General features: G+C 39.5%; 1 protein-coding gene across 6 annotated transcripts in view; it reads left to right on the top strand.

The window, feature by feature from the left end:
* The window catches only part of LOC116693449 (C-myc promoter-binding protein), a 77,821-nt gene extending 64,967 nt beyond the window's left edge, over window positions 1-12,854 (top strand). For all 6 annotated transcript variants that reach the window (XM_032522483.1, XM_032522466.1, XM_032522451.1 and 3 more), the window contains 6 exons: window positions 870-1,050; window positions 2,525-2,779; window positions 3,348-3,465; window positions 6,924-7,086; window positions 8,732-8,796; window positions 9,989-12,854. In XM_032522483.1, coding sequence (XP_032378374.1) covers window positions 870-1,050; window positions 2,525-2,779; window positions 3,348-3,465; window positions 6,924-7,086; window positions 8,732-8,796; window positions 9,989-10,125 — 919 coding nt within the window. In that variant the 3' untranslated portion in view covers window positions 10,126-12,854. The remainder of the gene's footprint in view (window positions 1-869; window positions 1,051-2,524; window positions 2,780-3,347; window positions 3,466-6,923; window positions 7,087-8,731; window positions 8,797-9,988) is intronic.
* Window positions 12,855-13,112: the final 258 nt, after the last annotated feature.

Here is a 13,112-nt window from a genome sequence, read left to right as displayed (position 1 = left end):
CAGCTCACCCCCTGCTCGTACACAAAAACTGTACATATAATCTTAGGCACAAGCGAGCAGACAGCATCATCACAAAGACAACATGATTTTATAAGAGCTTCTTTCCAGCTGCCGGAGACTTTTGGCCAAAACAAAATGAAATATTTGCTGTGTGTAACGTAACATACTGTGCAATACAACTGTGCATCTTATTTTTTACTATTTTAATAATAACCGTGCACTTTAATATCTATATAAGGGGTGTCTTTGGGGCCAAGGGCAATATGCATTTATATTTTTTGCAATTTAGGAATGCAATTTATTTATTTTATTGGTACTTTTTACTAGTTTTGTGAAATTTATTTATTATAATGTAAATGCTTTGTGTGTCTTTTTAAACTCAACTTGACTCTGAGTAACTACTGCACAAGAGTTCCTATGTGTGAAAACACAAATGGCAAATAAAGTTCTTGATTTGTGTGTGTGTGTGTGTGTGTGTGTGTGTGTGTGTGTGTGTGACAGAGAGACTACATGTTTGTATAAAAACCATCACAAGGTTATAAAATGTGTGCAATGGGGATGAAGTTCATGATACCCTGATGCCAGGACATTTGGCAGCAGAATAATATGATAATGTGATGTACTGTATTTAGTTTGTGTTTTTGCTGAATATTATTGTGATTTAAACATCTGGAATCTGTTTTGTCGGCGATATGTGTTCTTTGTGTAAAGTAAAACTAAACCACACCTTGATTCACTGTTTTGCAGACTAAAAATACCCTTAACTTAATAAATAATGAATAATTGTGTGTTTTTTTTTTTTTTAAATGTTGCGGCTGTGAGTGGTGTGTTTGTGTTACAAGCTGACTGTCCTCGCTGCGTCTTCACAGGGCTCGATCAACCAGAGCTCAAGGCATCAACATCCCCTCGGAGCGCAGGAAGGGGGCGCTGTCCCCCGGAGCGCCCATGGCCCGCAGCGTCAGCGCCTTTGGTCCTCTGGACGAAGCATCCCAACTCAACCGCTGTGTGCCGACATCAGGCAGCCTGCCCAGCCGTCTCAATGAGACCACGGTACGTCTCAACACATATATCCCAGATGTTACCCCTATGTTTCAACCGCCGCGTCTGCGTTGTGGATGCACCGCGCCGCCCCCCGAGCAATCACAGCCATCAAGTCAATGCGTGATATTCCACCAGCCGCGTCCCGGTGCTTCCAAGAAGCGTTTGTGAAGCGTCTCTTTGCTCCTCTGAATATACGCGGCAGGTGTATTCAGCGAGAGCATTCAGTCCATTTACCAAAAGACCTCCTCAATATTAGTATTTATCTCCTCTACACTAGGGGCGACAAGAGATCCATCCTGGAGGTGGAAAAAGACAATAGACATCACAAATCCTTTTTATAAGGACAACACTACCAGAAAGGAGAAGGCATAGAGTTCAACTGCAGGAGTGCTTGGAGTGGAAGGAAGATACTAGATTAGTAAACATGTGGTTGTTCCTTCAAGTATTTGTAGAGATATTAAAATGTGCGCGTCGAGCAGGCAAGACGCTCCGCTTCTGAGACGCTCCCGGTGTGGTACGGCGCGTGGTGTAGGACTACACCACCTAAACAGCAGTTTTAACCAGCTGCTTTTCAAGCACTTTTTAACCAGCATCTGGTCAGCGTATTTCAATCATTCAATACTAGTTTGACTTTTTTTTATAGTGACAAACTTTATGTTAAAGCCTAAGAAAAGGTTCAGGTTTGTCAGCAGATTCTTAAGATAAAGTGCAAAACTAGCCGTAAAATCTGCTGTACAATAAAACGCCAGTTGTCAGATTGTTTTGGTAAGCAGATGTACATAAATGCAAACTAAACCAGAAGAAGAAGTCAAAGACCCGTGTGGACTTTGAAATGAATGCAGAGACAATTAAAGGTTCAGCTCCGAAAAGAATCTACATGTCACAACAATCTAACTGGATGTTCTCTTCGTGTTTGCAACATTTAAAGATGCAACAATCAATAGTTGTATGTTAATAATGGATCAAATGATTGTGTAATGTAAAAGGTGTGGCTCATAGTAACAAACCTACAGAGTATTATTACCAGGCCCTGCAGTTCCCCTTGGCTTAAAGACATGACTTTCGCAGTACTTGCATCATCAGTGTCTATGGAGTACATAATCAATTTATAATGACATTATTATAATAACAAATGTAAAAAAAAACAGTTTTAAAAGAAAAACCTAACCATTAAAAGCAGAATTAATGCTTTGACGGTGTCAGATTGTAGAAGATGTGAAGATGAGAACTGGAACTTGTTTTTAGTCTCCTTGAAAATCTTGGTAGTGTTTGTTTTGGTAGTTTACTGGGATTTGTTGTACAATATTAGGTTGTCCAGGCGCCAGGCTTAGATCAGGTTTTATTATTTAAGCCCAACTTGACTTCCTCATTCCTCATTTTTATTCACAGCCTGTGGTCTAGACAACCTCCCAGACACTTTGTGTCGCTCATCAGCAGACCATTCACAAATAAACCTCACCTCTTTCCTTTTTGTCCCACCCAGGAGCCGCTGAGCATGGATTGGCGGCTCCACAACCCTGAGCCGGTGACGGTTCCCTACCTGAGCCCGCTGGTGCTGTGGAAGGAGCTGGAGAGTCTGCTGGAGAACGAGGGCGACCCGGTGATCACAGAGGCCGACATGGTGGACCATCATCCCATCATCTACTGGAACCTGGTCTGGTACTTCAGACGGCTGGACCTGCCCAGCAACCTGCCCGGTCTCATGCTCACATCTGACCACTGCAACAGAGATTCCCAGGTCAGGCACGCACACACACGCACACACACACACACACACACACACACACACACACACACACACACACAACACACACAAGCACACACACACACACACATGCACGCATGCATGCTGGCAAAAACAAATATAAACTGGAAGCCACACTTTGATATACTGTATATGGATTTAACTAACTATGTTTTTTTAAGTTTCATTGTTTTTTTACAGATTCTTATGGAAAAACAGATACATTTTTTTTAAGGGATTGGTTTAAACTTTTGTCGTGGAAGTAGAGAGAAATTTTAGGCAAGTGTCAAATAAAAGTTAAATTGTATTAGAGTGCCAATAATATTATATATATTATTACATATATTATATTTTTAGCAATTTCCCCTTTTTTTATTATTATTCTTATTATTCCTATTATTATTTTACGATATACAAAAAAAATAAGCCTATATATGGTAAAAATGGTAGTGCCTTATGTGAATCAGAAGAGCATAGGGAGACACAGATACCGATATTTTGTCTGTAAATGACTCTCTCTCTCTCTCTCTCTCTCTCTCTCTCTCTCTCTCTCTCTCATCAGGTCCCTCGTCCCTGGATGTCGGAGGACAGTAAACACGTGTTGATCCAGATCCTGTGGGACAACCTCAAGCTGCACCAGGACTCAATCCAGCCTCTCTACATCCTGTGGAACACATACAGTGAGTCCCACTGCTCTCACTCTCTCTGTCTGTCTGCAGTTTGCAATTCATCAGGCACTCGTGTATTTAACACTCACATGAGAACTGACTGCTGCTCAAACTGGTTTTTAAAACGTTTTCTTTGGAACAGTGGAGCTAAACTTCAAAGTATCCTCAAAGCAACAAGAAAGCAACCGAAAACTTTTGATAAAATACAAAAAGAAGCTGTTTCAATTCCAGCAGAGTGAACGGGATATTTGTTTAGCTTTAACAGCAGGCGTAGACTGAGATTAAGAAACAATTTACATATAGATATGTTGTGTTTTGTGTACCTCAGGGAGCTGGAGCTTCTCCCACCATGCTCTGAACCAAAGGCATTTGCTTTGTTTTTCTGTTTGTCCTCAAATTTTAGCTAATCTAATCTCTAATCTTAGTTTACTTTTAAAGAAAATGAAGAAAAACAACAACCTTTAACCAATTAGTTGTGTGACTGCAGTGTTTTGTATTTTGTGTTATGTAAGTACTACAAGTTGTTATAAGATCCGTTGTTTGCATGTATATGCGTGTTGTTTTTGGAGGGGGGGGTTGACATGCCAAAACATTTCCTATATACAGGAGTCGTGGTTTAACTTCTGGAAGCGCTGGTCTACATAGTGTGGCAGTGTGTTTACAGCCATCTTTTTTTTTGTTGCACATTTTTAATTTGCACCAAATTTTTTTGGGGAATATCACAAAAACTTTTGGCTGAGGAGGAAAAAGTTGGTTTATTGCTAAAAGCAAAATGCGACAAGGTGCAACAGAAACAGACTTTAAACATGGCTGACAGTATATCAACGTCAACTGAAGAGATGAAAATGGCGGCAGAGGAAAACATCAGGTCTGTGTGAAGCGACGAGGAGACGGTATCCTTCTTTAAAAAAATACATATTCCCCTCATGTTTTCCACATTGTTTTAGTCCGTTGGAGTTTTGATTGGCACGCTCTTAAGTACAGCATCTCTTTCGAACCATCTTCTTCTGAAATGGTTAAATGGCGCCCAACTGGAGAATTAGCTCCACCAGCTGTTTATCGGGATGTGTCAAACTCCTGGGATTTGCATAACAGTAGTAAATCGAAACGTGCTCAGATTTGCATTTTGTCTTGCCAAACTTCTGGAAATTTGTTTAAAGTTTGTTTTAAATTTGGTTCGAAACTTAACTAGTGAAAACCAATACTTTTCACAGGGAAATTGCCCCTTTAAGCAATTTTCTCCCTAGACCTTCAACCAAACTTTAAATCATTTTACAGTAGGTAGGAAAGGAAAGTGTTGCGTTTCCATCCACATTTTTGTCCCTTTTTTTAGACTGTTGATGCTTTTTTCCACTACCACCAGTACTGTATACGTGTGTTCACACCACTAACACCAACTTATTACCACTAGTGTTACATCTTTTTGGAGTGGTCAATAGACTTAGGCTTCTCTTTATTAATCCTTTTGGGATGACTCCCGCAAGGAAATTGAATTTGAAATATACCTCGTTTATAGGAAATCGTACCAAATGTTTGAGTCAAAAACGCAAATTTTAGAGGAATGTACTGTATATGTTGATGGATATTGAAAGACTTGTGTATGTGACAGTTTAGTCAGAATACTGTTTAGAAACTGTTAAAAGTAGTGATTATTAATTTTACTTACGAAGAGCGTTGTAGGGAACCATCCATGTTATTTGGGGGTAATTTGGTTCAAAGGAAACCAATATTTCTGACATAGACATTTCGATAACGGGTCAAATTTGACCCGAGGACAACAGGAGGGTTAAAAAAGAAACACTGGAAATTCTAAAACAGGCTAAAAGTCGTGAAAATGTTTTTATGCTGGGCTCAGGTGAAAGCATGTCTGGAAACAGGCTTAGTACATTAATCATGATGTATGTGAAGTAAGTGGCTGGAACGTCCACCGATGAAAAAGGTGGAACAGGAAAACATCAGATCTGCGTGGAGCGATGACGAGACTCTAACCTTCCTCACGTTAATACATGAAACAAACAGAAATACGATATTTCCATGATGGTTTTCCATAGTTTTAGCTCTGACTGGAGCTCTTTTAATCACATCATCTCGTTAGAATTCTCTCATGTGAACACATCTGTTGCTTAGCCCAGTTTTTAGTAATTGATTATTTAATGGAGAAGGAGGCGACGGGAGGCAGCTAGCTCCTCCTGGGAGTCGGCTAATCCTTGTGCTCTGTCTGCTCTCTTTCTTTCAGGGCTTAATTGTACTCTGTTGTTAGACAGTGAGTGTTCATCTCTGCTGCAGACTCCCACAGATGAGTCCTGTTGTTTGTGTCCTGTACTGTCCGAGGCCTGCTGCTGCTGTGTCTCCCTCTGTTATGTGCTCTTTGCCTGATGCATTGCAGTGTCGTCTGTGGAAAATCAGCCTCTACTTCTTCCATGGTTTCACAGTGTTTTTGGAATGAAAGTGTCTGTGCAGTGTGAAGATTTACGGAGGGATTCTTTTTGTTTTGTTTCGTGAAACTCTTGTTGGAAAAGTGTTTGTGTCAAATGCAACCCTGCTCTGTATTTGAATGTAGGTTTGCATCTCTGGTGAATGTGTTTTTCCCACTCGCTGACATCCAAATGTTTTAACTCCTAAAGATGGACATTGTTGTCGTACTTAAGGGGCTGGGTACTGAACACCAGCCTCACCCTGCTGGTTCTCATGAGTGCCTTTACTTTGTGTTTTAACGGGTTCATTTCCCCATTTATATTTCAGACAAGCTCATAAATCCATTTCTAAGAGAAATAGTATAACAACATTCTTAAAGGGACAGAGTGCAACAGGTGTCATGGAGAAGAAGAAATGTGCAAAATAATAAATTATGCTCTCAAATTAATAGAAATGACTCTTGAATCATAATTGCGTAGAAAGCTCTAAGAATTATTTTCTCCATTGCACTTGCTGGGTTCTGCATGACAGTTTTGACTCTAAATATTAAAATTAAGTATATAATAATAATAATAATCTGTGTGGTAAGTTTGGTTTTGCCATTTATTCTAAATTTAACAAAAAATGTGTAATTTAAAAAAAATGTTATTACAAATTTTAATTAGAACGTTAAAACGTGTTTTTTATTAAATATTTTTTATTATTGACATTGTTGGAAAAGAGGAAAAACAAGTTGTATAATAATGAAATATTTCAGACTTGTTTCTACAGTACATGCCGAGCTGTTATGTTAAGTGCTAACAACTTTTCTTCGGGGAATTGTTACTTTTACTAGATCTAACTCAGCATACAGTATATGACAAATGAAGTACTGCTTTATACCAGTACAGGTACCCAGCCCTGAGTATTTTTCATCTGAGGGAAAACCTGTCTCATGAGAACTAATCAGAGATCGGAGATAAAAACCATCTTCATTTTGCATTGTCGTTTCATGGCTCCAGCGCTTATGTGACGAGTCCAGTGCTGAACTAAACTACGTGCATGTGTTTCGGCAGACGTGGGTTACCCTCTGTCCCGGCCGGTCCCGGAGGAGGAGAAGCCGTTCAGCGATGAGTTGCTGCAGAGCGTGGTGAAGAGCATCCAGAGGAACGACGTCGGCCGGCCGATGGCTCAGCTGCTGCAGCTGCTGGCTCAGGCGCTCGGAGTCAAAAGGCAGAGGTCAGCACCGACACGTCAAATCTGGATCACTAATTTAACTTTAGAGCAGAGGTCTTCAACGGTTTTTTAAGCCAAGGACCCCTAAACTGAAAGAGACGGAGCAGTATAATATTAAGTTAAATATTAAAAACTATTAAACTGGGCCTCCAGCAACATCTAGGGCAATTTGGTTGGTGCCTAAAAAGTATTGAATTCGGCACCCAGTCCTAGTCATCACCTCAACATATGTAGAGATTCTTCCATGTGTAAACTAATATGTAAAGCTCATATAGTTCATATTGTGTGTACCTAAAGTCATATTCCTCCCAAAATCTGTCTTTGACTATCTCACATCCCTTCTAAAGTTGCTGTAAAAAGTTTTGTTTACTTCTTCACCAAGATTTTGTGGTGAAAAATCACTAAATACATTTACTAAGTACTGTACTTAAGTACAATTTTGAGATACTTTTCTTTTGAGTAATTCCATTTTATGTTACTATATACTTCTACTCTGCTACATCTCAAAAGGGAAATATTTAACTCCACTACATTTTTTTTTTTTTTTTTAATGTAGTTAGTTTAGATCATTACACCAACACTAGTTCTACAATTATTTTTTCAAATTCATGTTCAATTAACCTCATTTATGATTTAATAGTTTAGAGTTAAAAAGCAGACATTGTAAAATATTTTGACTGATATTTCAGATCGAAGGAAGAGTTTTGTCCAAGTTCAGTCAAGATACTGTTCAACCATTTAAACCGCTTTTCTCAACTGCTATAAAATTAAATAATCCTATAATTACTAAAAGTGTGGCACCATTGCCTGGGAACACCCTGATGAACTTGATGGCGCTAGCACAGCGACGTTGAAGCAGATCTTCTCGGATTGGTGTTAGGTCGATCTAATGAGCCCAGAGGCATTTGAGCGGCTTGATCGAGTCTTCCCCCGACCCACTCAGTTCCAACTCAGCAGGGTCTGGTGTCCACCAGGCTTGGTACCAAACATGTTATTTTTGGGCAATTTGGTTGAAAGAAACCCAGAAACAGGTCAAATTTGACCCGAGGTCTAATAAATTATGATATATTGTTACAGCAGTATATAAAGTAGTTAAAATCAGCTCCATCTTTACATGCTGCTTCATTAAAGTGATGAACACAATGCATCAATAATTATGATCTCTATAATATTTGTATTTTGAAAATCTGCATAAAGAGTACTTTACATTTGATATTTAGTATACCAAGTCTATTTTGATGCTGATACATTATGTGATTTTCAGTCAAATTTGTAAATTTGAATCCACTCACAGTACAATAACAAACTTAGTGGCTTAAAAAGAGAGTCTGACGAGTTGAAACAGTCTAATCTTTGATGAAACTGATGTGATGATTGCTATGAAGGCAGTGTATCCACTGGAGTTTGCCCTGTAAATCAATCTTTATTATCGTTGTGTTCCACTTGTATTTTCCACAACATATGACTAAATACACTGCGTCACAGAAGTGTATGTTGTTAAACGAAATAAATTTGGACTTAACTTAAGTTACCTTATTATGTGGTTGTATTGAAAGAGTAAAACATGCATTTGTGTTTAGAAAAGGAAATGATGAGAATGATATGTTTGAAAGCAAAGTGATAACTCAAGCAACTCTCTCCTCCTCAGGAGTTTGTACAGAGACGTCCTCTTCCTCTCTCTGGTGGCTCTGGGAAAAGATAACATTGATATTGGTGAGTTTTATGACTAGTTTAAAGGACTACATGATGTCATAATGTCACATATTCCAGTTTTTAAAGACAGGATTATTTTAACAGTATTGTATCAGTGCCCGTGGTTTAATCTTTTGTTTAATACATACATATTAGTTGGGTTTTGGGATAAAATTTATATTTTTGAATGAAGTAAAAAAAAAAGTGAAGAATTTGGTTTAAACCTGCAATAATTGATTTTTTTTTGGCCACGAGGGGGCAGCATGAACAAGCTGACCCTAAGCAGAGCATGGGAGTGAAGTGGAAAGGTGAGAATTTCATGGTCCACGGCCAATCCACGCTCAACTCTGATTTTATCCCATTCTCCTCCAATTGCTCACCTTTCGCTCCAAAAAAAGAAAAAGAAAGCTGCGCTGTTTACATCAGATGAACTGCGCCCACCCTCCCTTATTGCTGGAGCTCCGCGAGCAAAACGTCAGCCGGATGACGGGCACTGGAGGCATGGAGAGGGAGGGCGGGTGCCGTTCATCTGCCTGTGCTGTGCTGCAGTAACACAGAGGCTCTGGCATGGTTTGAACTCATAGAACCTTCCTCCCCAGTGCTGTGGAGGAGGGTCTGGCTAGTCCACACAGCACTCTGGGATGGGAGGAAAGTGTGCTCTGGTTTTTTGGCATTTTGTTAACCAATCACAATCGTCATGGACTGTGCTTAGTGCCAGACAGAGCCACGGTGCCGCTGCAAAATCGCCTCTGGAAGGAACTTGTTTTGGTGGAACGTGTTATTTCAAAGGTTGTTTTAGTCGTGCAACAGAAAACTCAGATTGGACAGATAGTCTAGCTAGCTGTCTGGATTTATTTACCCTGCACAGATGAGCAGGTAACCATAGTCCTCAGCAATCCACTGGAGTTTAAAAAGCCAACACAAAGAAAGCGGAAGGTGACAGACAACGGACCAAAAAGACTGACATCTTGCAGAATTTCCGGCCGAAATGGAGCAATCCTGGAAGTGGAACGTCGTGGATATAGACTGGTAGTACACTTAAACCCTCCATAGAACTGAGGACAACTGCAGAACCAGTTGATATTCTCTGAGCGTGTTCATAGTCATTTGAGCTAATGACGATGGAAAAATATTTGTAAGAGCAGCTTTTAAAAGGATAGAAATGGTAGAGCTTGATTAAAAGACTTTTTTGTTTCATCTCTTCTTCCCTCAGACGCCTTCGATCGTGAGTACAAGTTGGCGTACGACCGCCTGGTGCCGAGTCTGGTGAAGCTGACTCATAACTGTGACCGTCCGCCCAGCACCGGGGTCATGGAGTGCCGCAGGACGTTTGGGGAGCCTTACCTGTGAAACTCTCGCCTTCACACAAACCAGGGTCAACCCCCCCCCCCACGTCATCGCTTTAAGACGAGCTCAGGAAACCTGTTGGAAGACTGTGAATGTTTTTGAGAAAACTCCGCAAGTGATCATGAACAGGTACAGTGGGCAGCGTTCAGCGTTATGTAGCCTGAAACCAATCAAAACCAGAGCCCTACAGACTCCATCTCAACTAACGGACGACGGAAACGCCACTCAAACCGTTCATAAGCACAACGTTTCCTTGGAAATCCTGTGGAAGTTATGCTGTACACACACAGCAGTAGAGGATCTTTTTTTTTTTAAATGCAACATTTATATTGTATAGTCAAACGGCAAATGAAGACTAATATTAGCAATATTTTAACCTGAAAACTCTATTTATAAAAGTGAGCTTTATTTATTGTAGTGTCTTCTTCATGTCGGCGTTAATTGTTTTAATCGTTGTCGCTGGGCGTTTGTCGTGTCGCGGTTTCAACCGGAGCGCCCGAAACACAATGTTGTAGTACGGATTTATTGTCCGTTGTAAATGATGACTAGGTTGTGTGTGCTTTATGAGTCGGCATCAAACGAAAAAAGGTTAACATCAGAGCTGTAATGATCAGTAGGCTATACCAAAAATGAAAAAAAATGAACTCAAGGTTGGACTGAAAGTGATTACATGCTTTATGAATTGACAAACTAATCATCAGATTGGCCAAATGTCATTAGTTGCAGCCCTAATTTAAATGTTGAAAACCACTTTTTAAAGCTGCCTTTAATCGTGAATGTTAGTGCAGAATCTAAAGATAAATGTCCGCTGTACTGCCAAAACCATTAACTAGGACGCTCTACATTTAATTCATTTTAACTTCCCAGTTTGGTTCCCAAACTGAATATTTTTAGTTTGTTTACAAAACTTGTTTTGGAACTTTAAAAAAAGAAGTGATCGTTCGTAGGATGGCGCAATATTTACGTCAAAGGAAGTAGCTGCGTTACTGTCGATCGTCTTCGTACTAAACGTGCCGACTCACTACAGTATGAACGGTTTGTCATAAACACACAAAACCAAGTAAGATGCCGGCCCAGTCACATTTCGGCACGTTGCCACTGCCCAAAAACACTTCAGTGTGATTTAGCGTTTTGGCGGCCATATTGGATGTTTCCAGTTTTTTTTTTTTACAAAAGCCTGTTGCATCTCTTAAAACAAAAACTCTGGTATATTGCAACTTTGGAGTTATAATTTTGTAATTCTTCATTTCTGTCAGTCTGACAGGATCTCCAGAGGATCTAAACCACTTTATTTGGAGGTAAAACAAAGTGAGCACACACCCAATTTGTTGGTAATATCCCAGAAAAAAAGCAGCTTTACCCAGGCTTTCTCTAATTATTTAGATATCTATTTCCATAACCAGCCTTTTTAAATGTTTATGCATGTACTACATGTTCGCCCCGTGACAGTATCTTGTTTGTGTGTTTCACATCAATTGATGAGTGTCGCACCTAAAGGTGGCTTCTGTGATTTCTCCATGGTGCGTTATTAAGATTTTATGTTTGTCATCTTTTTGTGTGGGGTATTGTTTTAAAATACCCAACACGGCAACATCTTGTTTCATGCACCAGCTTTATCTCCTCCATACCAAAAAGGGATTCTCATTTCAGCGCCCAAAGGAAATAACGACGATGCGGTAACAGAAAGTTGGGGAGCGATTATTTTCTAGTTAGCATTCGCCATTTCACCACATTAATGAATGAACTGAATTTTGTAGATCCCGCAGACTCTAGAGCCATTTCAGAAGAATTTCCAAGGTAAATATTTTCAAAACATGATGATACCATGCAGATAATTCCCTGTTCTCATGCACCACAAATGCAGAAGTGGCAACATTTAAACATCATCAGTGTTCAGACTTTTTTCCCCTCCAGACTGTTTCTCTGGAAAACAATGCATGACTGCAAACTAGAGGAGAGTTCATTTTCTGTGTTAAAATGCCCTCCGACGAAATCTATACTAAGTAAAGTTTATACCGTTTTAATTAACATGCACTAGTGTTTCTAAAAGTACAGGAAGTAAATCAGGACTTTAATGAAGAAAATGCAAAACAAAGGTACGCAGATCTGTAAATGTGTAACTTCATACTGGGAATGTTTGTATTTTTCTTCTGAATGCATACAAAATAATCTCAACTTCTGCATTTTTAAAGTTCAGATCTTATTTCCATTAAAATGATGGAAGGGAAATAGACATTTGTCGCGGGTTGTTAGCGCGTTGAAGAGATGCTGTCGGGGGAAATAGTACCAAATAAATTCTGGATAGAACTGGATTCAAGTTGAGAAGAAGAACTTGTCTGTCAGCGCACATTTCTTATCGTTTTCATGTGAATGTTAGTCAAAAGCGAAGACTGACGCAATGGTTAAAGGAGGACCTTCGAGTCTAAACTCAAGAAGGTCTCATGAATGTCAACCATGTGTTTAAAACTGGAAAAGTCAGCACGTTTCACTTTTCCCCTAAAAAGTGAACCAGGAGAGAAAAGCTGCCATTCATCTGTGGATTTTTGTTGTTAAAAAGTTATACAATCTGAATGATTTTGCAGAATCTGGGGCCATGTACATTTTACCTCGCCCCTTTGCAGAAGTCACATTTTATAACATGTGCAAAGGTCCTTTTTAGATGTGGTGAAGGTTCTGTACAGCGACCAGATCTACAGGACTGTTTAACTGTAAATAAAATCACTCACACGCATTATCTTTTTGTCTTCTCTCTTTTTAACTCTCCTGTTGTGGATGGTTCCATACAATGCTCTTCACAAGTAATATAAATGATCAGGTCACTACTTTCATTAAATTTGGTTGTTTCATTCAGTTGTATAGCATTTGAAAGAGAAAATGAAAAAGAAAAAAAAAAAACGGGAAAAAAGCGAGAAATGTGTCGGGAATAGCTTTAAAAATGTCAGAAAAAGTGGCTAGAATGACAAAAGTGTTGAAAATGACGACCGAAACGT

Source organism: Etheostoma spectabile, chromosome 1, assembly GCF_008692095.1.
Source record: "Etheostoma spectabile isolate EspeVRDwgs_2016 chromosome 1, UIUC_Espe_1.0, whole genome shotgun sequence".
Taxonomy (NCBI): domain Eukaryota; kingdom Metazoa; phylum Chordata; class Actinopteri; order Perciformes; family Percidae; genus Etheostoma; species Etheostoma spectabile.
The sequence above is the reverse complement of the archived record's forward strand: the minus strand, read 5'-3'. Positions and strand labels throughout refer to the sequence as shown.